Source organism: Micropterus salmoides, unplaced genomic scaffold (genome assembly GCF_014851395.1).
Source record: "Micropterus salmoides isolate LMB-PRFRI ecotype aquatic unplaced genomic scaffold, ASM1485139v1 Ms_hic_scaffold_11, whole genome shotgun sequence".
Classification (NCBI taxonomy): domain Eukaryota; kingdom Metazoa; phylum Chordata; class Actinopteri; order Centrarchiformes; family Centrarchidae; genus Micropterus; species Micropterus salmoides.
This window is the reverse complement of record NW_024040152.1, coordinates 60,602-87,807: the sequence shown is the minus strand read 5'-3', so window position 1 is coordinate 87,807 and position 27,206 is coordinate 60,602. Positions and strand designations below refer to the sequence as shown.

The 27,206-nt window shown below is 41.2% G+C and overlaps 1 protein-coding gene across 1 annotated transcript; it reads left to right on the top strand.

Annotated features, from left to right (window-relative positions):
* Positions 1–59: 59 nt before the first annotated feature.
* LOC119896886 (prolactin regulatory element-binding protein-like) lies at positions 60–26,969 on the top strand (the record flags this gene model as incomplete). Its single annotated transcript, XM_038710298.1, is given in 6 exon segments — positions 60–243; positions 5,301–5,488; positions 6,453–6,651; positions 16,252–16,505; positions 20,502–20,582; positions 26,842–26,969. Coding segments are annotated over 5 exon segments (797 nt in total), but the record flags the coding sequence as incomplete, so codon positions are not given.
* Between the last annotated feature and the right edge of the window lie 237 nt (positions 26,970–27,206).

The window sequence follows — 27,206 nt, the reverse complement described above, 5'->3', positions numbered from 1 at the left end:
TATGCACCAAGTTACCAAAGCAAATCCCTCCCCAACACTTCTTATGGTGACGTCAGAACGCAGCCAACGCTCACTACGCTGCTGACGTGTAGGTAGGGAAGTGGCTGTCGAGGAGTCTTTAGTCGCTAGCTCTTACTTTTACCTGTTCATCATAAGCCTTTGTCGACACTATGAAATCATTTGATTTAGTTCTTAGCTATTTGATAAAATAACAACGGAAGAGAAAACGGGCCAACTGCACAGGTAGGGGGCTTTTAATTAAATCACCAGCAAGGGCTAACGTTAGCAGGCTGCAGTGCTAACTTTATTAACTTCCAGCTGAACAATGTTACCACATTAGCTACACTTAGTGGTAGCAATACAACATGGACATTTCCTTATGTGACTGTTGTAAATAGAAAGCTTTTTATTCATAGCTGTTACCTTATTTACTCCATGGTGGTGGTGACTTTCAGCCGCTGAGCCCAGTTAGCCAACGCTACTCCAAAGGCAACACTCACAAGGCACTGCAAACGAAAGAGGACAGACAAGTCTGCTGCAGTCACGACACTTCTACACATCCAGCAAAGACTTACCCAGTCATCAGCGTGAGACAGTTAGTTGTGGTTAAACCAAAGCAGTTCTTAAAATCAAAATCAGACATGTAGCGTTACAGATCATTTAAACCACGTCACCATTTGTCAGCTCATACTTGAATATTTCTATGCTGTCCCTCACAAAGGCGTGTTCAGTGATTTACTGTTAATACTTTATATAGGGTGGCAGAATATCGCAGGTTAGTGCTGGAAATAAATGTCAGTTGCTAATGTTCTAGGTACTAAAATAACAAACAATGAAAATAAGAACAATTTGAACATTTTTTAGAACAATTCTAGTCAGTCTAGCCTAGGGCTGGGCAGTATATCAGTATATGAGGTTTACAGAATTTCAAAAGAGATATGAAATTAGACAATACAGTTTATACCGATATAGTTTGATGTTGAGTTAATGAATGTTTCTGTAAAGTCCTGCCAGCGTTTGCTCCTCTGTCTTTCGTCACCGTGTATGGCGAGCGGATAGCGTCACGGTGCCTGCTGTCACCTTGCTCCCGTGAGATTTTGATGTCATGTGACATGGCAACATTTTGCACCGCCGGCTAAAGCCGGACACAATTTCTAACCAGCATGCCTTATTTTAAGTCCAACATGCATCACGTTAAGTCAGCGCTGAGCAGCACCGCATGAAGTCAAACGCACTTTTTCAAAGTTCTTCTTCTTTTTTGTTTTTCTTTTTTTTATTGGCGGTTACCAAACTAGCCAAGAGGTGCATTACATTATTAATCAACTTAATTATGTAAGTTAAGTTTGTACTTAAAAAAACCCCAAAACAGTAGCCTACTTTAGCTTTCTTAGTATGATGTCTTCTTCCAAATTTTTAATAGGTTCTTTTGTAAGTCAAACCAAAAGGAAGCGTGAAAAATACCTAGAAATATGTTAAATATATTCACAACCACAAAACGTTTAAGGTTGTAAAATAAAAAGAAACTTTAAACGGGTTTGACCAGTGTTCAATGAATTTCTGGAGGCAAAACAGTTTTATCTAGTTTTAACCTCTCTCCTTTAAAGTAACATAATCGTCAAATTTCTTCAAAAGGCTCATCAGGCTACAAAAGGAGTGAACATTGACCTTCTCATTGTTACAGAGGAAGGTGGAAGCAAGCAAGAGTTTCTAGCAAAAGAGATTGTGAAAGACAAGTTCTGGGGACATACAGGGAGAGAGAGATGATAAGAAGTGGGGCACGCTGACGTATTTACAGCAGTATAGTTAAGTCTGTGAGTGTGAAGAGAACTGAACAGCTTGCTTAGCAGAAAATACTGATATGTTTTATACCGGAATTCTGCCTAACAGTACTGGGATATGATTTTTTGGCCATGGTGCCCAGCCCTAAAAGTAGGCAGTTTTGAATAAAGCTATAAGTTATCTGCATACAGCAGACCCCTGATCTCGGTGTTGTTTAGGGTGAGGTCAGGTGCCATGGAACCAGGGCTCAAGACTAACGGCGTCCTGTCGTCCTGGGGACAATAGAAAATGTGTTGGGATGAAGAGAAATATTCTCTAGGACGATGAAAGGGATTTATTACTATCACTTAGCAAATGACAAACTGAACTGACCATGCGCTGACTACAACGGAGCGCGTCTTCTAGGGCTGCAACGATTAGCCGACGTAATCCGCGACGCAGATTATAAAAAATCGTTGACGTGAATTTTCAATGTCGACGCGTCATTACAGAGAGGCTGTTTAAGGGAGAGAGTAATATTCTTATTAAGAACATTTCTGGTTGTTCATTTCTAACTGCAACGCACTACAGGAAGTGCTGGGGGCAGTATCGCTTCCACTGTCTGTCATGACTGCTTGACTGTAAGACTACTCACGAAGAAGAAGCATTCATTTTGAACGCTATTTCATCACTAAATACACTTTTGAGGTGAGAAATCAACTGTGTAGAATTTGAATATTGGCAGTTTTACAAAAGTTGATGGCAAATCGAAAATGTGCTCAAAGGTTTTTGGGTTTGAGAAGCTCCACAAGAGCCCGCGAGGTTAGTGGTGCCAGCCTGCCAGGCAGTAGCGGCCACAGAGCGCCCTGGTCCCAGTTACTCCAATATCAGACCACTGCAGCAGCAACAACAGAGCAGCAACGACAAGAAAGGCCACAACTGTAAGATAGTTTCAGTGTTCGTACCGCTGTTGTTCTGTCTTTACAATCTGAGTAATGGTTTGACATTTTAAAGTAAATCGAGAGCAGAACATTCTCCACTTATAAAACCTATAAGCACTTTGGAAAAATAGACTACAGAAGTAGTATGAAAGTGGGCTGTTGCTTTATAATTCTAAATAGACGTTACATTGTTAGTGTAACGTTGTGGTTATAGTACTTGTTTTTAATTTCCTTATTTTATATAGTTCCAAAGCAAAAATCTTTGTTAAAAAGTTAAGTTTTAAAGTTAAACCTACTTGGCAATAAAATCTGATTGTAAGCTTATTGTTTTGGGTGATAAAGCCTGGCTGTTATCTTGAAGCAGCCTCATGGATGAAATGAACGCTCTTTTACTTATGTTAGCAAACACGTTAAGTGCAATAATAAATTAGTGACTTAAAGGAGTAGCCTACGCTGTCTTGTCTTCTTCCCTATTTTCCCCTGGCATTTATACCAGTGTTCATTCTGTAAAGTTACCATTAAGTGTAGTAAACCTTTACTTAATGGTAATGTTAGCTAGTTAGGCTGTGTGTTTGACATAAGTAATTAACTAAATTGGTTTAATTAGTTAGGTTAGGGTTAGGGGGTGACAAAAATAATTGTGAAGAGTTGATTAATCAAATAAATAATTAACAATAATTTTACTATAGCAGGGCTCAACATTAAACTTTTGCAACTGGGCCTGTGGGTTTGAAACTAATTGGCCCTAAGATTTATCAGTGTTACAACAAAACCATAGACTTATAAGTTATGTTATACTGTTAACATGTTTAATCGGTTATTAAATACATCCTGGATATAAAAAAAAACTAAACTAAAATGTAATCACAATTAAAATGATAAAAAATAGAAGGTTAACAAAACAATTTACTTTTAAAACATTTTAAGTGTCAAACATGAAGTGCTCTCTCTCTCCTGCTGACAGCCATTTAATAAAAAAAATGTACACAGAGCAGCAGATACAAGTCGCCTCTATCCTGTCCATGTCGCCACGGTAGTGACCTGTCAATCACAAGGTAGTTGCACCCAAAAGCATACGCTGCTTTGTCTATTTTCCCCCAAATAAGACCATAATTTACTAAATGAACATCATGCTGGGTTGAAGAAGACTTGAAACTAGCGACTAAGACCATAAACTCATTTAAAAGTGTTTACTAAGGAATATCAGCTGAGAAGTAGCAACATTTTACCATTATTTCTAATGGAACCAGACTTGTTTTTACAACCAGCGGACTCGCCCGTGCTGGCCGTTGAGAATGCAGTTTTAAGTTCCGTGTGCATGGTTTCACTTTCAGACCCAGAGGTTGCCGCATGATTGAGATTAGAGAATTAACATTTGACAACCACTCATGCAGGGCTCTACGCTAACCTTTTTCCCAAGAACCACATGTGCTGCTAAATGAGAAAATTTAGGAGCACAACGAAAAATGTTCAAGTAACACAGAGTTTAACAAACTATTTATTATATACATAGTTATACTACGTCTGTGCTAGTTCTCCTTGTGTTCAACTATGGTGTGAAACCACTGGAGCACCGGCAGTGAAGACCCTTGTATCTGGACACTTGGCATTGGCCCTAAAATCTTGTTAAAGCTTTTTAAAAAGTTTTTAAAACACTGATCACTCATCACAAAAAACTTGCATGAAGTCAGATTGGCTATACTGTTTGTATGTTGTGTTTTAAAAGTAAATTGTTTTGTTAACTATTACCTTTTTTTTTTATCATTTTAACTGTGCATTTTAGTTTTTTAAATATATGTATTTAATAACCGATTAAACATGTTAACAGTATAACATAACTTGTTGGAAGACTGAAAAATAATTATTGGAAGGAGGGCCAGTGAAAATTGTCTTCAGGCCAATAGGTTTCAAACCCACTGGCCTGATGAGGCCAGTTGCAAAAAAGTTTAACGTTGAGCCCTGAAATTGTTCTTGGAACTTTAACTTAAAACCAGAGTAAACTTCCTTGAATGTACACATTCTTGGCAAATAAGGTTTATTCTGACTCTGATGTGAAACATGAAGAAAACAGATGTAGGGTCGGCCAAACATTTTAGTTGCTGCCATGATTTGCCTTCATGTCATTGTTATGTGGAGTATTATTAGTACTTTAAATCATATTGCAATTATTATGACGGATATTTCCGATACGAATCACAATTAGTGGGAACGATTATCAATTTCATGACGATGGGACAGCTGTTGGGGTTCTGTACCAAACAACCTGTTTTCTTGTCTGGAGAACAATGTGTGTAGGCTAGGGTGTCTCTGCAGCACCTCATTATACTGCTATTTTGATATTGCACTTGGCCGTATTGTGATTTTGATAATATTTAGATTAATTGTGCAGCCCTATCAGCAAGTCGCTGACTGCTAAAAGCGCCCAGTCTGAATCTATCTGGTGTTGTCAACCAACTGGATGTCCATGTGTTTGACTTGGCCATGTGCCCTCAAGCGACACAACTACACATAGTTATTCAGGGGTGTAGCAACCTCAATACACTACAGCAGATAGAGGACAGAGGATGTCATAGATAAACTAACACTCTCTGTTGTCCACAGGTATGGTTGAATGCAGTGGTTTTATGAAAAAGTGAGTGACTTGCGCAACAACAATGGGGAAGAGGAAGGTGCCAGATCTGTACAGAGCTCCCTTTCCCTTATACTGCATTAAAGTTGACCCTCAAACAGGACTTGTGATTACAGCAGGAGGAGGAGGGGCTTCCAAGACGGGCATAAAGAATGCTGTGGTAAGTTCTGAGGATCAAGTGCCACTCTGCCTTGCTGCCATAATAGACAGCTGCCTCAGAAGGCACAACCTTCGAGTGGAGGCATCTTCTAAGAACACTGGTTTCAAACAGCCTTTTAGATCAGCACTTACAGCAATGTGTGACGGCAGAAAGCCATCTTTCTTATTTTCTGGTTGTCTAGCCTTAGCGTCAGCTAGCTAGCTAATGTTAACCTATTGAGAAGGCAAATGGCTAATAGACACTTCAGAAATCCTACAAAATAAACTTTGGTTGATACAGTCACGCGCTATTAAGATAGTACAGTGTTTAGTTCTTGCTAACTTTTCAAAAATCTAAGTGAAAAATGTACAAAAATGTTTTAGAAACTTACAATTTATATGAATTCAGCTTGTTTGTCTGCCATCTTGTCCATTTTTCGTGAGCGGTCGCAGCTGCAGCCACACTGATTTATGGGTAATAGGCCTAGGCCTAGTTATCAAAACTGACCATTACGGGGGCAGTTTGAAGGCATCTTACGAGACAGGAAAAAATAGTTTGATCTGTTTCGAACAGCACTTGATGCCTCGCTGTCCTTTTAGACACCTTCTGAGACAACATTTTTACCTGTTTCAAACACAGCCTTACTGATTAAACTAATAGAGTACTGTGGTGGCCTTGCAAGCTTAGTGCACTGCAACTAAAGATAACTCATCCACATAAAAAACAGCATCCCTAAATTGACAGCATATTTTGTATGTTGTGTAACAGTGTAGCCACGTAGCCTTCACTGTAGCCTGACGCGCACCTCCCCAAAAATGAAACTACACGTTGTGGCGACACGGATGCTTGCTTTTGTATGCTGTTTTGGTGGTGTAAATGCAGAACGATGCAGACACAAACGCACAAGTATAAATGCGTGGCTATGTCCGTAGCTTACGCCATAGACTCAACGCAGAAGTATAAATCAGGCTTGACTGTGTTTCAGCACTTCCTGGATCTCCAGCTGTTCGGAGAACGCCAGTACAGTGCCAGTCTCCTTCACTCTCATGACACTGACACACGCGCCACCATGAACATGGCTGTAGGTGATGGTGTGATTGCTGCAGGACAGGACGGGACCTGCTCTTTGATGAGGTTTAAACACTGCACACAAAAAGGAGGAGGGAAAGCTGCTGCCAAAATCGGTGAGGATAACTGCTACATTCCCAAATATACCTGCTGTCTAGAGATAAAAAAATGTAATAAATATATTGCACTTAATTGATGTGTGACTGATTTACTAGGGCTGTCCCCGACTAAGGATTTAGATTGTTGAATCAGAAATGTCAGTGATTGTTTATATTCGACTGATAATGGAATCTGTGTGTTTGTGTTGTGTGTTTGTGTTGTGTGTTGGGCGGGGGGGGGGCTCGTTGAGAACTGCATGCACGTTGCGGTTCCTCATGGGTCTATTCAGAGTAGTCTACTGTTTAATAACAATAGAATATTATTTATGTTACGCTAAGTTCACTCAGAAGTCTGCACATCACCACGCTGCTGGTGCTCTGTCTCCCTCCTCTTCTACCACATACACACTCTACGCCACACATGCGCACCCCTACCTTAAGGGATAGGGTTACAATTTTTGATTTTTTCACACACTTCCACAGTCCGTAAGGATTAGGCTGGCAACCGAAGGGTCACCGGTTCGAATCCAGCTCGGACCAGAGTTGCGGAGTGTAGTCTGGTAGGAGAGGTGTCAGTTCACCTCCTGGGCACTGCCGAAGGTGGCCTTGAGCAAGCACCTGAACCCCTAACTGCTCTGGAGTGGCAGCCCCTCACTCTGACATCCTTCTGTGTGGTTGCTATGTGTCCTGTTTGAGTCCCCCCTTGCGGGATTAATTTCTTCTTCTTCAAGCAAAGCCAAGCTTCACTAAATTTAACTTTAACAGCAAAACATAGAAGACTAAAAAACAAACAAATACTAAATATTGTTGGTAGGTGATCAAATACTTATGTCATGCAATAAAATTAATAATTTAAAAATCATACAATGTGATTTTCTGGATTTTTGTTTTAGATTCTGTCTCTCACAGTTGAAGTGTACCTATGATAAAAATTACAGACCTCTACATGCTGTGTAAGTAGGAAAACCTGCAAAATCAGCAGTGTATCAAATACTTGTTCTCCCCACTGTATCTTACCGTCACAACACGAGCGAAATGACTCATTTGAAAGGGCTATACCAGCCGGACGTTTACAATTTTACCCCCATTCATGTTAGCGGAGCGCTAAACCGGACTAGCGTTTGGGGCTGGGTGTAATTGCAGAATGACGGGGATACCGACGCAAGTATAAAAGAGTAGCTACGCACGTAGCCATGCATTTATACCTTACGCAGGAGTAAATCAAGCTTTAGAGAGAATGCAATTTTAAGTTCCGTCTGCATGGTTTCACTTTCAGACCCAGAGGTTGCCGCATGATTGAGATTAGAGAAATAACATTTGACAACCACTTGTCATGTAACTACAACTCTGGATTTGATAATGGTGCGCACCATGAGCTGCAAAACAACTGCAGGATGTTGAATTTCTAACTTAAAAAAAAAAAAAATGGTTTTGCAATGGCCCAATCGGGCCAGTTAGTTGCTAGTTCAACTGTAACTACGTTACATTTTACTGGCCCGGGGCGGATATGTCTGAGAGACAGTCCATGATCCGCAGAGAGACGGTGCAGTCGTCTGGCGAGAAGGATAGGGTCGAGTGAGGGCATTTTGAGCAAGGGTGTAACCCGAGCCCTTTTGAAAGTGGTTGGGAACATTCCCAAAGCCAGAGAAGTATTTATCATATGAGTGATTGCCGGTGCCACGGTAGTAGAAATGGTTTGGCATGTTGTGGGACAGCTATGGGTCAAGAGTTCTGATACTTCATTCTCCGTGAGAAGAGTAAACAAGGAGAGGAAGAGAGAAAAAGATGTAGTAGGACTGTGACATCTTAGACTTGGTATTGAGCCTTAGCAACATTTCGCGAGGGAGACAAACATCTACAAGGACTGCTACATAATAGGTTTTCTTCTGCCGCACTAACAGCGTGAGAGCTGACTGGAGCGGGAGTAGACCAGTTGATTTTGGGTGATTGAGAGAATTGGCAAGTTATAGCCGCCACTTTGCCTGTGAAGAAGGCGGCAAATATGCAGACAGGGTCATGAGTGGTGGAGGAGGATTTAGTAGCGCTTTAAAAGTGGAAAATAATGTCCTTGAGTCAGTGGTACTGCTAATTCTGTCATTGTAGAACACCGTTTTGGCAACACTGATGCTGGTTGAGAAGGAGGATAGGAGCATTTGGTAGCCCTTAAGGTCAGCAGGGTCTTTGGTTTTTCGCCATTTTCTTTCAGCAGCTCTGAGATCAGTACGGAGCATTCGAATGGTATCAGTTAGCCATGTGTGGGACTGGTTCGGGTGAGCAGGCTTGGTGGCTAGAGGACACATGCTATCCAGGCATGTGTAGAGCACAAAGATTGTGCAGCATCATTGACCTTGACTGAGGAAAATGTGTTGAGGGGGGGTAGAGTAGAAGCTACCATTTAGTCAAAGCGAGTTGGAGAAAGGTTGCGGTGGTGTGAGACATACAGTCCTGGAACAATGTAGATAGACTGTGAACTGAATGAAATAGTGGTCAGACATGTGTAGAGAGGTGTGAGTGTTCGGTGGCACTGTTTTGGCCAAGAACAAGGTCAAGCACCTTGCTAGCTTTGTGGGTTGGGGGGCTGAGAACTTGTGTTAGATCAAAAGACTGAATCAGAGACAGGAAGTCTACTGAGGTTAATTTGTCAAAGTGAACGTTCAGCCATGCTCTCGGATTGAAGACAGCGGTGTGCTGTGCTTGATTGGCCATCCAACTGACCTGACCTGAACCTCATAGAGTATCTATGGGGTATTGTCAAAAGTATAATGAGAGACACCAGACCCAACAATACAGACAAGCTGAAGGCCGCTATCAAAACAGCTTGGGCTTCATAACACCTCAGCAGAGCCATAGGCTGATTGCCTCAATGCCGCACCACATTAATGCAGTAATTCATACAAAAGGAGCCCCAACCAAGTACTGAGGAGTTTTGAATTCCATGAGCTGTAGGCCATAATCATCAAGATTAAAACAATAAGGCCTGAAATATTTCACTTTATGTGTAATGAATCTATGGACCTGGATCTGTTGTTATTTCGTTTTTGTTAATCCTGTGTGTGTTCATGTACTTTACCTTAAAAATGTTCTACCGAGTGTGTAGTCATGTGACTCCGCCCCGTCCAGTCCTTACTTAGACATTACACATTTTTGAAAATGTGCTGTCACTAACCAGTTTTGAATGGAGTAAGTTAATATGTAAATGTAAATAATCATTAGTTGTATAGTGCCTTTCTAGTCTTTTCGGCCACTCAAAGCGCTTTTACACTACATCTGCATTCACCATTCACACACTGAGCCTAAGTGCTCAAACAGAAACTAACATTCGGGGGTTCAGTATCTTGCCCAAGGACACTTCGACATGCATCCTGAAGGAGCCGGGGATTGAACCGCCGACCTTCCGATTAACGGGCAACCCGCTCTAACTGCTGAAAAATGTGTTTTCACTTGGAGGCAATAGTATGACAGTCTGCATTTCATGGGGAAGCTTCAGATCCACCAGCTTAAGAAAACAAAATTCAGCAATAAAGATATTTGAACATATTCCACGATGGCCTTGTATCACAATGCTTGTCTGACTCAGCAGGGCTATCTTTGGGTTACCTGGCTTCACTGAGCCTAAGAGCTGTGATCCTGGATATCTGGTAGTATGAAGCTGTTTATCAACTGGCTTTGAGTCTAAACTGTGAGCAGAGCAGGGTTTAAACCCAGCCATGTGCAACATCATCACCACAGTGGCCTAGTGGATGGCATTGTGGCCTCATAGCAAGAAGGTCCCGGGTTTGAACCCTGGTCTTCCGGAATTTCTGTGTGGAGTTTGCATGTTCTCCCCTTGTCTGCGTGGGTTTGCTCTGGTTCCCCCACCATCAAAAACATGTTATACAAATACAGACCATCTATACAAAAACACACCATCATACAGACCATTAAATTTTGTAAAACTGCATTCATTCGAAATCTACACAGTTGATTTCTCGCCTCATAAGTTCTCAGAAGAGTATTTAGTGATGAAATAACATACGAAAAATCTAAAAACATTCTGTTGCTGATGATGATGCAGTGAAAAGTGACGATTCTCTCCGACCAATCAGTAGTCTGCAGTGTTTTCACGTCACCTTATGGTATCGCCTCAGCTCAACTCTGCTAACTTGGAACCTTGACGGAGGTAATACAAAAAAAATACAACGTAGCAGGTATAGGTACAACTTTTCCCCAATGGAAAACCCAAAAAGGCGAGTAGAGGCGAGGTGAGGTGGTACCATGCAGTGAAAAAGGGCATATTATTACTGGTGACTGGTGCCGATCAGTATCACATACCCGATCCTGTGCTGGTCACATTTACATACATGCTGCACTGTAAGGTGTTTCATGTCAAGCACACAGCGGCACAGACAGTAACTGTGTGTGTGTGTGTGTGTTAGTGGTCGACCAGTACATTCATTATCTTATATTTAGAGATCAGGGTGGCCGATGGCTGATAACTAATGGCGATATCCAAACAACGAAAAGTCATGTATAATTTCATCATTCCATGCAGAGTACAAGGTTGTAACGTCACAGTCATGAGTTAACTTACACAGCTGATCCCCTTTACAGGGGTCGTCAAGCCACACCCCGCCAAGTAAAAGTACTTCTTAAACGATGAATCGATCAAATAATCTGTAGAAGTTTCGAACACTAAAATCAGTGGTAGCTGGTATTACTTTTAAAATTTTTATTATTGTGAAAACCGTGTTGGATTACCGTGCTTTAAAAAAACTAAAGTAAATACTGTCTAGCACCATCCTAGGTTAGTAACACTCTCCCAGACACAGGCACTCATACAGAGACACAGGGAGAGAGAGACTGGTTTAGTTGTGTGTCTGAAGGGTAAAGCAAGGTGAGCAGATTAAAGCAGTTTGTGAGTAAACACTAAAATAAGGTGGAGAATTTAAGTAGAATTAAAATGGGGAAATAAGAAATAACCTTCGAGAAATAGGGTAATGTATTCTTTTAAATAAAATATACCAATACCCCCCATTCCCCCACAGTTACCATGTCATTCTGTGGAAAACACTGAGCTATGTTACTGCAGTTTATTTTCAGTTGGATTTTATTTGTACAGAAAGCTCTGTCCTGCAGCCTAATCTGGAGCACGTTTTTAATTGTGTGTTGAGTAAGAGAATGTCCTGTAAACTGCTGCAGTTTGGGAGAAAATTGAAAAGTTATTTAATAGTCAGTGTTTTATTATTGAACATACAGTTGAATGGACCCCAGTGAGAATAGCTTTTGCAGATGCTGAGGCTTCTGATAAAGAAAGTTTATCATATAAATTTTCTATTAAAGTAGTGTTACAAAAAATGTTTGTTTGTCAATTATAGTTTTTAGAAAGAAAGAATCGTCCAGGAAAATGGTAATCGGTGCATCTCTATGACATGGCTGTGGGCAAAAGTTATTGCACAGTACAATATTTACAATGTAATCATACAACAAGAAAATAATGGGAAACTGTCCATATATTAAAAGTAGGGATGTCCTCGACGAAGGATTTACATAGTCGAATCAGAATCGTCAAGTCCTGCCTATAGTTGACTGATAGTCGAGTTGTGCTTTTTTTTTGTACTTGCCGATTGCGAGTGGGGAGGGGGGGGGTGTTGCACACGGTACCTCCGCTTTAATCTTGAGAAGCTGCAGAGCTGCAGTCTCTATTCATTCAACTTACACTGTAAATTTCCAGCTAAACTGAGGCTCTCTCTCTCTCTCGCCTGTCATTCAATTTTATTTATATAGCGCCAAATCACAACAACAGTTATCTCACAGCGCCTTTCATAAAAGAGCAGGTCTAGACGGTAAATGAAAAATGGTACAGATATTTATAGTAGTGTTAATGGTAACAGTCGTAATGTTAATGATTATAATAACAATAATAATAATAATAGGACTAGTAACAATAGTTGTTGCAGCAGAAGGTGTCGAGCAGGAACACGGGGGCAGCAGGTGACCCGCAGCCACAGATCCAGACTCCACAGCTCCAGAGCCAGAAACACCTGCAGGAAATGATAGGAGGAGAGAAGAGAGGGATGAGAAAGCACAAGACTACCGGAAAGGGGAGAAGTTGTGGTTCAGGAGTCACCTGAGCCAGCCCTAAGTATAAGCTTTATCAAAGAGGAAAGTCTTAAGCCTACTCTTAAATGTGCAGATGGTGTCTGCCTCCTGAACCCAAACTGGAACCTGGTTCCACAGGAGAGGAGCTTGATAGCTGAACGCTCTGGCTCCATTCACCGGTCTTGTGCAGAGTTTTACGTACATTACTGCTGCCGACAACTGCATGCAGTTCCTCGTGGGTCTATTTTCAAGTAGCCGGCTATTTAAAAACTAAAAAATATTCTTTATGTGGTTCATCAACGATGATAAATTATCCCAAAGTCCCGCGAGGTGCGGACAATTCGGCACAACACCAGTGAAGCTGGGGCCTTGTTTCGCTGCGAAGCTTAGACTGTGAGATTGACAGTCGAATCAGGTTCCGCCCATTGAAGCATCTATTCGGGGTCAGCCCTACTTAAAAGTAAGACTAAGACTGAAAATTGTTTCATCGGCCATTTTAAATATGGTTGGCATTTTCCACATATTCAGTAGTGTAAAGTGAGAATGGAAAGATAAACATTTATTTTCCGTAGAGACATTTGTGCTGTTTTTCACATGGTAAACACAGTATTATGAACAGGTGATTTACTTATATATAAATAAATGCCATATAAGGTATGACTGAAATTAACTGTGCTAACTTATCAATGTGTGCATTGTTTCTATTGAAAAACAGTTGGAATACTGTATAGTGCGTTTTGAGTGGTATGCTGTTGTCTCATCTGACCATAAAACCTTTGACACATGCACCAGGATCTTTCAAGTGTATTTTTGCAATTTTTCAGAAGTCTTATTTATTGACAACCTGCCATACAGGCCAGCTTTGTGTAAAGCTTGTGAGATTGTTGTTACATGCACAGACCAACCACTCTCAGCCATAAAGACTTGTCCTTCAAATGTTGCCATCATGGCTTCTCCTTCAATTTTGTTTCTTTGACGCCTTTTGGAAGAGGATTGTGACTCGTTTGTATAAAAAGCACTCGCAGAGATCCTTATGTTTTGTTGAGAATAAACAAGATTTTTTACCTCAAAAAATATATTCTCCATGGTTGTCTTCTAACCTATAAATTTAAGCTTAAACTTTTCTAATGCAGTCACTAATCTGTTTCACTCCTCCTATCTCACTCAAACAAAAGAATTTCCCAAGCTGTCACCCAGCCCCTCATTATACCTGTGACCTAGTAAGGAGGAGTCGAGGTCTAAATTTCATGATGGCAAATTTCAATGAATAATTAAATACAAGTCATGTTGTTTTTTACTACGAATTAATGACTAAATATGAATAAACTTATTATGGATCCAACAGTTGCCATTGGCCTCTTGGTAGCTTCCCTTATCAATATCCTCCTGGCTCAGTCATCAAGTTTGTAGGGATGGTCTGATCTAAGCAAGGTATTGGTGTTCCGTATGCTCTCCTCTTGTTAACTGTGTTCTTAACAGTCCTCAGGGATGGTTAAAGTCTTTAAAAATCTGTCAAGTATCCTTCTTCTAACTTGGGCCTTTCCACGACTTTATAGTAGTAATAGCAGTAAGTAATTAAACCACTACAGTTGATGTTTTATTGTTTTTTTGGGGGGGGGGGGAAAGATGGCGCCAGTGTGGCCGTCTGTCTGTCACTGTAAAATTTTTATTGCTTGTGTCACTGTTTATGCAAAATATTGACTCTCCGATCTACTACGATTGCCAATCGCTGCTTGATCTCTGATACTCTGTGGAAACATCGATCAAATATGATTTGGGTGGGCAGAAAACTTTTCTCCCTCCTTTGATGTCAGAGATACCTGCTCACCTCCTGCGCAATCCACCATCACTTCCCTGGAGAAGTCGCTCCAGGCAGCGGGCAAACGCAGCGGTCAGCTGGTGAAGCTTAAAGCATATCTGGCATTCTATCCTGGATGTAGTCAGACTCCCCATGGTTTCTTGGTGGAATATGGATCAATTTATTATCTCTGTTTCCTGACGAGCCCTGGACCCTGCTGACACCTGGCTGGTACCTGTTGTTGCCCATATGTGGAGGCCCAGCTTCCTTGCCGATGTTCAACTCACCGGAGGTGACGTTAACCACGGATATCTTCGGCCGCTGAGTCGATTACCTCGGACGGCCAGTCCTGCTGCTCCTATCAGAGCTGCCTGGTCAATGTTAGATTGCTAGTGAGTAAGACCTTCATCCTGAATGACTTCTTTCTTATTCGTGACTGAAACCTGGCTGAATGTTGGTGAGTCGAGCGCTTTCTCAACACGCCTTGATTATTGTAATGCTTTGTATGTAGGTGTTAGCCAGGCCTCCCTCTCTCGACTACAACTGGTTCAAAATGCTGCCGCTCGTCTCCTTACTGGAACTTGTAAGCGAGATCGCATCTCCCCTGTTCTTGCCTCTCTTCACTGGCTCCCTGTTAATTATAGGATTGATTTTAAGATTCTGTTGTATGTTTTTAAAGCCCTTCATGGATTAGCTCCAGCCTGTATCACTGATCTATTGAAGCCGTATGCTCCTTCAAGGTCATTAAGGTACAAGATCCAGTCACTTCTTGTTGTCCCTAAAACACGGCTCAAAAACAGGGGTTCGAGCTTTCACAGTCGCAGCCTGTGGAAGGAATTGCCTCTTCATGTCAGACTGGCCCCCAGCCTTCCGGTTTTTAAATCGCGACTTAAATCTCACTTTTACTCCTTGGCTTTTAATCCAGGATGAGAGCTGTATGTTGCTGTTTTGTCTGGTGTTGTTTGTATTGTGTCTATTTATTGATTCATGTCAATGTACAGCACTTTCGTCAACTTGGCTGTTATTAAATGTGCTTTAGAAATAAAGTTGGATTGGATTATGTCAGGTGGGGCCAATTAACCTGGTGAGTGATCTGGTAGTTTATTGGTTGTACCTGAGGCAGGCATTTTACTAATTCAATTTCAAGAACATTTATACTGTGTAAATACCACTGAAAAAAGTTGGATTTAATTCATTTGAATTTCCAAGGTGTAATGTTACAAAGGTCTGGATTTTGACAAAGAATGATGATTTTCTCTAGGCATTGTACATATACATCTAAACCTATGTCCAAGTTCACAAAAAAAACCTGTTTCACATTTGAGTGTGGGGCGGCTGTGGCTCAGGAGGTAGAGCGGGTTGGCCATTAATTGGAAGGTTGGCGGTTCAGTCCCCGGCTCCCCCGGTTGCGTGTCGAAGTGTCCTTGGGCAAGATACTGAACCCCGAATTACCCCTGGCGGCTGTTCCGCCAGTGTATGAGGTGATATGTGTGTGAAAGTTAATGTTAGTTTCTGTTTGAGCACTTAGTATGTCTTGTATAACTGGTTAATACAGATGTAGTGTAAAAGCGCTTTGAGTAGTCGAAAAGACTAGAAAGGCGCTATACAAATACGGAGCATTTACATTTTAATTAATTTCAGTATTATTTATAGAGTGCCAATTCATAACAAAAGTTATCTGACTGCACTTTTCAAATAAAGCAGGTCTTTTTTTGTCCAGTAAAAACATTTCATCTGTGCAGAAGGGAAGAGCGTGCAGCAGGGTAATGCGAGGCGACGAGCTGGGAAAGGAGACAAAGGTGGACCGGATGGTGCTGCGGCATCTGGAGATATGTCAGATATCAAGGATGAGACGGCTCACATTTCTGTGACTGGTTTGGCTGAAGTGCAGTCAGACCTGAATCCTCAAGACCCGCTTCAGAAGGTGGTCCGGTTCAGTCCTGACCTGAGCCTTCTGGTGACTGGAGGCACAGACGGATACATCAGAGTCTGGGAGGTAAACGCTGTCTGATTGTTCTTTTAACTTGGCCAGCCTTGTTTGAGTGTTTTTATTAAAAGCTCTGACACATGTACTGCTTTAGTGTAATTCATTTGGGAAGTGAGGACAGTGCCCACAATGGTTCCTGAAATAACTTGAATCTGATATAAGTAATAATAAATAAAAATTTACTTAAAATTACTTACTATTACTTACTATTACTTACTATACTAAGAAACGGGCCTGGACAAAAATGATGGTAGCCCTACAAAAGTTTGGAAATAATTTGACCATAGGGACGTCACAGGTGTCTTCAAATTTGTAATCAGTCAGTCTGCCTATTTAAAGGGTGAAACGTAGTCACTGTGCTGTTTGATATCATGGTATGGACCACACTGAACATGGACCACAGAAAGCTAAGGAGAGAGCTGTCTCAGGAGATTAGAAATAAAATTATAGACAAACATGTTAAAGGTAAAAGCCTGGTAAGACCATCTCCAAGCAGATTGATGTTCCTGTGACTACAGTTGCACATATTATTCAGAAGTTTAAGGTCCATGGGAATAGGGCTGAACGATTTTGGAAAATAATCTAATTGCTTTTTTTTCTTTTTTTTTACCAATATTGCGATTGTGTTTTAATATGCGATTAATTTTTAAGCTCTTTACCTTCTGTATTATTCAAAATGGACAAGCAGTTAATCAGTGTATAGTATGACCAACACAATATTAGCTAGATTAAACACACTGTTCTTTCTTGTAGGTCAGGCCTATGTTATGATGAAATTAGGTGATGCATGAATTGCATGAATTATTATTGAGAGCTATGGTGGAGAAGAAATATCAAATTTTAATAATATGAGAAAGATTATTTGAGAGTCAAATATCATCAGGTAGGCCATACAGTAAGTGCTCAATACAAAACCCACAGTTCAACCACCAATTAAAGAGTCCTTATCTCAGTTCAAATCTCCTAGGTATCCATCTTTCTATATCCCAGTAAGCAAACAAAAGTTTGAGGTGAAATTAAAAGTTGGCCAACGAAAATAATACGAATGTTTAATAGCTTAGTCATTCTCCCACAACACCGGAGTTCCCCACCCCCGCAGTCTCCAATGCTGGTGAGCGGCGCACTGCCTGTAACTCGGGACAGACTGGGCCTCTTTTGGACTTGTGCGTTTAGTTTTAAACTTAAGATATTTCCTGAGCTGACTGATGGCTATGTGTGTGACGCTGGCACCGATCGCCACAATGCGCTTAACTTACTACACGTGTCTTTCTGTTGTGCATTTTTCCTGTCTGTCAAAGTGGCGGATGGCCCGACGATTTCACCCACTACCATCACCAAGTTACCCACGGGTGGCGGTGCTACTTTCATTCCCTGTGTGACACTAAAGATTCTGTCTTGTCAGCTTCTGTCAAGCGTAAGGCCATTGTACAACAACAAGTTAAGGTACAGCATAAGGTGCGAGTTGATGCTTAGTCTGCAGACTGCTTTACTGTTGTAAATGTGACCAGAGTGTAATTGTAGCCTTTGTGATTAGAAAATCTCGTTTTATTACATCACGATGCAATTAATCGTTCAGCCTGGGACTGTAGGCAACCTCACTGGACGTGGCCGCAAGAAGAAAATTGATGACAAATTAATGAGACGGATAATACGAATGGCAACCAAAGAGCCCAGAACAACTTCCACAGACATTAGAGGTGAACTCCAACGTACATCAGTGTCAGATCGTACTATCCGTTGCTGTTTGAGCCAAGTGGACGTAATGGAAGACGACCGAGGAGGACACCACTGTTGAAACAAATCATAAATTAAAGCTGCAAGCAGTGTTGGGCGGGCCCTCACACTTGAAGCGTGTCGGGGTGTGAGGCAGCTATGTTGCAGATTCTGGAGCTCTGCTGGTGCGGCTGTGAATTTGCTACACGCTTCGGACGCTGCATGAAGGTGTTATACGTCACTTCCTGTGTCCCCTTTGTGGCGCTCTAGAGCACTTGGCGATAAGACTGTAAATGAATATTGGCATGTATTCTGGGCGGGACAGTTATCAAGCGCGTAAAGTTTTGTGCACATGTGAGCATGTACACTGACGTTAAAACAACTTACTGTGTCATGGCGAAGAGTTTAACTTTGCCACCACGCCACCGCCATGCCGTTAACTGCAAACTCACAAGTTTTGCAACATGGCTTCATCAATGTGTTAAGGGTTTTCTGGTACAGTTTTGAAGTTGATATGTCCGACCTGCTAGGAGTAGTACATTACAGCATAAAATGTGTCATTTCCTTTTATCAGCAGGTGGCACTATGACTTTGAGTAAATATTGGGATATTGATGTGTTCAGGACGGGACTCTTATATTGTATTCCAAATTTGGTGCAGATGTGAGCATGTACACTGAACAATACCTTCCTGTTTTATGGCAAATCATCGATTTTGGACGTCACGCCATGTGCACGCCGTTCCACGAAAACTCACTGTTAAATAAAATACGAAATTTTTCACTGCGTCTGAATTATGTGCAAAGTTTGGTGAGTTTTCGAGTATGTTTAGGCCCCCAAAATTGAGGTTACTTTGCAGAAAAAACAAAATAATCCCTTTCACTCCCAGTTTCAATAGGGACTTCATATGCTTCGTGTTTGGGCCCTAAAAAGCGAGACTGGAATTTGCCAAAATGCATATTGACAAGCATCAGCATCTGGCACATTTGATTCTGTACAGGAGTAATCTCAAGACTATCAAGGCATTCTGGAGCGGAATGTGCTGCCCAGTGTCAGACAGTTTGGTCTCAGTCGCAGGTCAGGGGTCCTCCAACAGGATAATAACCCAAAGGCTAAAAACACCCAAGAATGGCTAAGAGCAAAACACTGAACTATTCTGAAGTGGCCTTCCATGAGCCCTGATCTAAATCCTATTGAACATCTGTGGAAGGAGCTGAAAACATGCAGTACGGAGAAGGCACCCTTCAAACCTGAAATAGCTGGAGCAGTTTGCTTATGAGGAGTGGGCCAAAACACCCGTTGACAAGAGCAAAAGTCTCATTGAGAGTTACAGAAATTGCTTGCCTGCATTGACTGGCTCAAAAAGTGCAACAAAATATTAAGTTCAGGGCACCATCATTTTTGTCCAGGCCAGTTTCATTAGTTTGTTATTTAAAATTATTCTGCTGAACCATAATTAAAAAGCAATGTCTGATTTTCATCAGTTAATTTTCAGTAAATTTTTATTTAGTGTTACTTTTGTCAGTTTCAAGTTATTTCAGTGACCGTTGTGGGTTTTTCTTTAACGGGAGGTTACCAACAATTTTGTCCCATCTGTAAGTATGGATGCAATGTGGATGTCGATATGTCCTCCTGTTATATCTTGGTTCAGCATTCCTTACACTGAACTTTTGCACACCACTCAGCTAGTAATTGTATTTTTTTTTTTTTTTTTGGCCCTTCATTTGGATTGCAGAAAAATGAACATTTGCCCCTTATCTCCTTGCATGTTTTTATGTTCTAGGGTGGCTATTTAAGAATAGCGTAATCTCTGTCACCAACAATTATTGAGTGTTTAAAGAAAAGGAAATGATTAACATTAATTTTTAAATGTGGGTCATGTTTTCATAGTTTTGGCCCCTGTCCTAATAGCATAGAGTTCTGAGGATTGATGACTGTGTTAGACACAGCTTTACAATACAGTGCACACTGAGTGCACATAAGCCCATGTGTTCCTGGTTCAGCTTTGACCTGCTAAAATGAACTCACTATTGGAATTTTTGGGTGTATTCACAGTGATATTGTTAATAATTGAGGTAAAGTGGGCTTTGTTTGGGTTTACTGGACTGTGCTATAAATCTGTTATTTCATTCCAGATATCAGGCATTAAATTGGTAAAGAAAATATTATCATAATAAATGTTATCATGACTAAAAGGAATGATGGGGAAACAAACAAAAATACATACATGACATATCTTGAACGTATGCATTGATGTCTCAACACTGATTGTATGTTCTTGACTCTTCTACAGTTTCCATCGCTGAAGAAGAAGTTTAACTTTAAAGCACATGATGGTGAGATTGAAGACTTGGACACGAGTCCAGGGAACAAGGTGAAATGAGAAATAGGTTTTCTTTCAAATATATAGTGCAAATTTTAACAGAAATTTTAACAGAATGAAAAAATCATCAAAAGTATATGCAAATTAAATCTGCAAGCAGCGCTGGACGGGCCCTTGCACCTTGAAGCGCGTTTAGGCATGCCTCTACCGCACTGCAGACAGCACAGCTCGGCTGACATGGCTATGAATTGTTACGTGCTTTGGACACAGTACAAAGGACTTGAAGGTCATTTCCAGTGGACTCTGTGGTGCTAGAGAAAACACTGCAATTAGAGAAGTGCAAGGAACCTGTCGTTTTTGCTCAGATTATTAGGAGTCCAAGCCCGGAGTGGGCTGGGAACCCGCGAATGCAAGGCATCGCGGTTCTCAGTACCAGCGAAGCGGCTGGGAACCCTATTGTAATCGTTATCGTTAGGATTTTTATTATTATTCTTCCGTGAAGAAAAACGATACTGCGGCCTAGACGATAAGTGCTACAGACGCGAAACTCACATGGTAGGTCCAGGTCACCACAGCGACCGCAGACGCAGTTGAATCTTGTGGTATAGGCCACGCCCATTTCCCGCGTATAATTTTTTTCCCCGCAAAATCGCTGTGATGGTAATTCAAGTTTTTAAATCACCAGCTAATTCAAGTTTTTAAATCACCAGCTCAGGCAAACACTTGTCTTTCTGTGAATTTTATTCAAGTCTTCTGCAGAAGAACTTACAGCAACACACATACATGCTCGAATGAGTGAGGAGAGCTCCGTGAGTCTGTTATTTATCCAGCTTTAGGGTCAATCATATCATCCCACAGATGCACATTGTCCCTGAAGTGTGGATAACACAGAGAACAGAGATATTTTGACTGTTACGTTTAAACAGATTCAGTGCCACATGAACAGATGAGTCTCCCTGAGTCCAGGGTTACATGCAATATGTTCCCATTACATCGTGAAAACTGAAAAACCTATTTTTATTAACTCCTCCGAAGCCGCACGTCCGATCAGAACCAAACTTGGCAAGGACCATCTCTGGACCAAGCTGATACAGGCTTGTGCTCCCCAGATCGATACGCAAAAAAATGTTCCAATTTTAAGCTAACAAATATTTGCGCAAAACACCAAAAACAGGAAGTGATGTCATATGTTAGGTTTAGAATGGCCGATCGACACCAAACTTGGGGACTTTATGCGGCACGACTTCCTGAAGGCCTGTATAAAATTTGTTGTCAATCTGCCTCTAGGTGGCGCTATTAATCGTATATCAAAAAACACTCCCATAGACATACATTCATTTTATATCTCCATAACCACAAGTCCGACTCATAGTACCAGTACTCCTGTACCACCGGAGCTGGGAACCCTATTGTAATCGTTAGGATTTTTATTATTCCGCCGCTAAAACACATAATGCAGCCTAGATTTTTGGGCTTCTGTAAATAGCATCACAAGGTACGGTCTAGAACTGCTCTTTTATGAAAAGTGCTGTGAGATAACTGTCGTTGTGATTTGGCACTATATAAATAAAATTGAATTGAAATTGAATTGAATAGACAGTAAGTGCAACAGAGACGAAACTCATAGGGTAGGTCCAAACCACTGCAAGTAACACAGGCGCAAAAATCCGCACACTTCTACCACTAGGGGACGCTGATGTAACTGCATACAAAGGCGCATATCAAAAACCTTATATCCACAAGTTCACCGGATCGAGCTGAATCTAATGGCCATGCCCATTTCCACCTAGACTTTTTTTTCGCTACATCGCGAAAACTGAAAAACCTATTTTAATTAACTCCTCCAAAGCTGCAAGTCCGATCGACACCCAACTTGGCACGGATAATCTCTGGACCAAGCTGATGAAAGTTTGTAGAGGAAATTTTGATAGGATGATGATACGCTAATAATTGTTTGAGAAAAACGCTATAAAAAGGAAGTGATGTCATATCTTAGGTTGGGAATGGCCGATCAACACCAAACTTCAGGGCCTTATGTGTCATGCCCCCGTGAGGGGCTGTGCAAAATTTGGTGCAGTTAGCCTCTAGTTGGCGCTATTAAAAAAAAAATCCCATTGACTTACATGCATTTTATATCTCCATAACCACAAGTCCAATTGATACCAAATTTGGGGCAGATGACACCTCTAAAATTTTGTGCAGTTCGGCCTAAAGGTGGCGCTATAATCGAAGCTCAAATACCGTCAGAAAGTCTCATTCATTTCAATGGGATTTTCAACCAAGGCACATTTTGCCTCATAACTACGCGCACATCGCACATTCATAAACGTTATGTCTACAGGTTTGGGGGATTTTGCCGATTCCAATGGTATAAAACACGCCTCTGTACGATGACGTTTTCATTTCGTAAAATCACAAAAACTGAAAAGCCTATTTTAATTAACTCCTCCAAAGCCGAAGGTTCGATCGGCACGAAACTTGGTACAGACCATCTCTGGACCAAGCCGAACAAAAGTTTGTAGAGGGAATTTTGATCTGCTAAAAAACATCCTAATTATAAGCTAACAAATGTTTGCGCAAATGCTAAAACAAGATGTCATATTCTTATATTTGCAATGGGTGATCTACACCTTGTCTTGCACGACCTCCTGAGGGGCTGTGTGAAAATTGGCGTCAGTCGGCCTCTAGGTGGCGCTATTCATTGGAAATCAAGCAACACTCCCAATAGACATACATTAATTTTATATCTCTGTAACCGCAACTCCCTTATATTTAAGGCGTCAGGAAAGGACATGTTTCAAACTTTATTTCCTGTGCCTCATTCATATTTTTTACAAATGTCCATAGTGACGCATATATGCGCCCATCCATCTCAAAGTTCTCCGTGCTCCGTACTTGTATAGCGCCTTTCTAGTCTTTTCGACCACTCAAAGCGCTTTTACACTACATCTGCATTCACCAGTCACACACATTCAAACACTGAGGCCTAAGTGCTCAAACGGAAACTAACATTCACACTCACTCATACACTGGCGGAATAGCCGCCAGGGGCAATTCGGGGTTCAGTATCTTGCCCAAGGACACTACGACATGCAACCAGGGGGAGGGATTGAACCGCCGACCTTCCGATTAACGGCCAACCCGCTCTACCTCCTGAGCCACAGCCGCCCCAAAGCAGACAGTTCTGCCGTTGCATTATACATTTGAAGGTTGTATTCAGGCTGTCAAACTGACTCAAACGGAAAGTGTCGGACCTCAGTTAGAGCGAGTCCTGTACTGCGCTGTGTATTCAGGGCGTGGCTTAGCAAAGGGTCAATTAAACAGGAAGCTGTTTTGAGAGCTATACCTAGGGATGGGGATCATTAATTTTTATTGATATTGATACCCTTATTGAGACGATCTGATTCTTTATCAATACCACTATCGATACTTTACTATTATTTAGTGATGGTTATTTCTAAGACCACACCCAACGGGCATGAGATAGGCCTGCAGGGTATGAGGAAAATATTCAATGTGCGATAACCTTATATATTGCATACATGTCACTTGCGATAAATAAACATATATTGAAGTGTACATATTAACTGCCTGGTTGTTTTTAATTTAATATTTTAAATACAGCTAAATGTTGTTTCTAGACAACAGCAAAGTAACTCAATAACTTTATCTGACATCACAAGTAGTGAGTGACGTTTAGAAAGAACAGTCTGTATCAGTCCCTCCTCCTCGCTGGCTGCAGGTAACATTACCAGGTAGAAGGAGGAGCGGCTGATTTGTCTCAGCCAGCAGCTGAGCTTTTAAGACTACAGACCAGTCTGTGCTCCAGACAGCTTTCTATTTAGCTTCTTTTTAACATTTGGCTAATGCCAAGCTAGCGTTAGCTGTGCTTGTATAAAACATAAAGGATGAGATACTGAGGACAGAGATAATTAAATTAACCATTTCTACATGTTTAACGTTAAAACCCTAAATGCCTATGTGCACGTGTAGCTCAGTCGGTAGTAGTGGGACTCCCGTTGGGACGGTCGATCCTAACACACAGCGGATATTTTTTTCTCCCTTGTTAAAAAAATTGATTGTAAGGACACTTTTGCACATGCTCACAATAAAGTATGTGCTGCAGTGCATGTGCGCCCCAGTGTTTGATATGCATTCATAAACCAAAGGACCCTTATTTTCATTTCTCTGATGAAATTCAGGGGAATCTAATCGCACGTTTACTGACTGCTTTTTTAGAGGTGTGTTATGCAAGCCAGAAACTCTTGAATGTCCTGCAGAACTTTTCAATGTAAAAGCTCCCAATAAACTCAACATGAAGCATTGCTGCAAAAAACGTTCTCACGCTTTTATTTAGTAGGCACAATCGGTTAAGAGGAAGTGATTATGTGAGTAGCTGTTTTGACTGAGATCTGTTTCAACACCAGCAGCTATAAATTTATTTATCTTTAATAAATCTGTCCGCATTGCTGGCGGACCGGTTCTGGCCCTCGGGCCGCCTATTTTTCAACCACTGCCCTAGACCCAACCGGAAGTCAGCAATTTTGAATTGAATTAGTAACTATCAACCACAAATAATTTCCACACTTCACCTGTGTAATATGTATCGTGTTAACTTCAGAGCCGTGTCAGCAGCCCTGCTGTGTAGAGACCCCAGCTGTCGATCCACCTGAGGTGCGCAAGGGGCGAGGGCCCGTTCAACGTTGCTTGCAGCTTTAATTATACATTGTCATTGTAGGTGAAGTGTGTAACACACTGAAAATTTCATGTCGCTTGAATTTTTTGTTACACAGAGGTTACTTCCTGTTGCCAGTAGGTGGGGCTTTGACTATACCTAAATATTTGCATGTAGATGTGTTCAGGCCGAGACCATTTTCAAGTGTAACGTTTGTTACAGATTTGATCATGTACAGTGAATTTACAACAGTTTCCTGTTTCATGCCGAAGCATGGAGCTTCGCCGCCACGCCATGGACATGCCGTGAAACAAAACTCTGATCCGAAATCTGATTTTCGACGCCATGCCAGACACGCCCTTCGACAGATGCTCACAGTTTGTACAACTTATGAAGTCGAGCTAATTACTCTGGGAGGAGTTTGTTAAAGTAACCTGTATATCGCCAAAAATTATCATTAAATCCAAAATGGCTGACTTCCTGGTGGGTTTAGCACATCGCTCCAAGAGGTCTGGACATGATACATGTGCCGCAAACATTTCGTACATTTCGGTGCGGTACCATTTTGCCACGCTTATGTGCAAGACCCATAAAATATGTAATTTTTCGCCCCGCCTGACATATGAAAAAAGTTTTGTGCGTTTTTGTTTTATTCTCGGGCCCTAAACATATAACAGTAACAGAGGATTAAAACAAGAAATTAAACATGTAACAGGAGATACAGGAGTAGTAAAAATGAATGACCGTTAAAGGTGGGGTAAGCGATTGTGGAGAAATCCTATGCCATGACAAATACCATGATATACAGCGAACAACGACACAGGAATGTAACTGTTAGTTAAGTTGTGGGTTAGCAAACTGTGGCTGCAGCTGCTGCAGCAAAGCTAACATGCAGACAGGATGAGACCGTTCCAGAGCCAGCAGCAGCTCCAGACTACTATAGTTAACATCACAACAACAGCATGTTTTGGTGAAGTAGAGAGTATGCTGAATGTATGTGAACAAGTCTTTTAACGTTACCTGACACACACATTAAGGCTGGAAAAGCTTAAATAGTGTTGTGTGGCAGGTAGTGGGCCACTTTGTTTGTTTTCCATTTACAGAGCTAAGGCTTATAAACCCCAGATCTTTTTGGAGCGCACACAGAATGGACAGAGATATATGCCAAGGCTCTACGCTAACCTTTTGCCCAAGGAGCATGTTGCTCCTAAATGAAGAAATTTAGGAGCAAAAATTTTCAAGTAACAGAGTTTAACAAACTATTTATTATACATATTTATGCTATGGGTGTGCGCCATATGCGAGCAAAATGGTCGCCCTGTAGAGCCCTATATGCTGAATTTGACCGAAAGATATATATTGCTTATATTAATCTCCATGCTTACGAACGTCATGATGTATTCATTAAGTCTGTTTCCATTGCTCTTTGTCAAATTTTGCTTTCATTAATAGATCAACCTTCTCACCATAGAAAAGGGGTTTTGTGTTTAAAAACGTTTTTGAAAAATTTAAATAAACATGAATGGAAACTAACCCATTGACATGTCTTGGTGGTGATATTTAATGCCAGTTATAAATAATGATATATTGATTTATTAGTAATGGTCAAAATGTTGTGTTGTGTTTCCGATGCAGCACCTGGTGACTGTTGGCCGGGATTTTGCCTGCAGTGTATGGAGTGGCAACCACTTGGCTATGGGTCTTAAATGGCTTGAAACCATGCCTCAGATAGCTGAGAAGACTTATCGATATATGGCTTGCAGGTAAAAAAAACCCCAATAAGTTTGTTCTTATGTGAAAGAGCATCGTAGCTTTTCACTTTGTTCACCTCACCATAACTATGGAGGTAAATCCATTACCATTGTAAACTATGCTAACTACTAGCAAACTATGAAAAGGATATAATTGTTCAGGGGTGGCTGTGGCTCAGGAGATAGAGCGGGTTGGCCGTTAATCGGAAGGTCGGCGGTTCAATCCCTGGCTCCCCCTGGTTGCGTGTA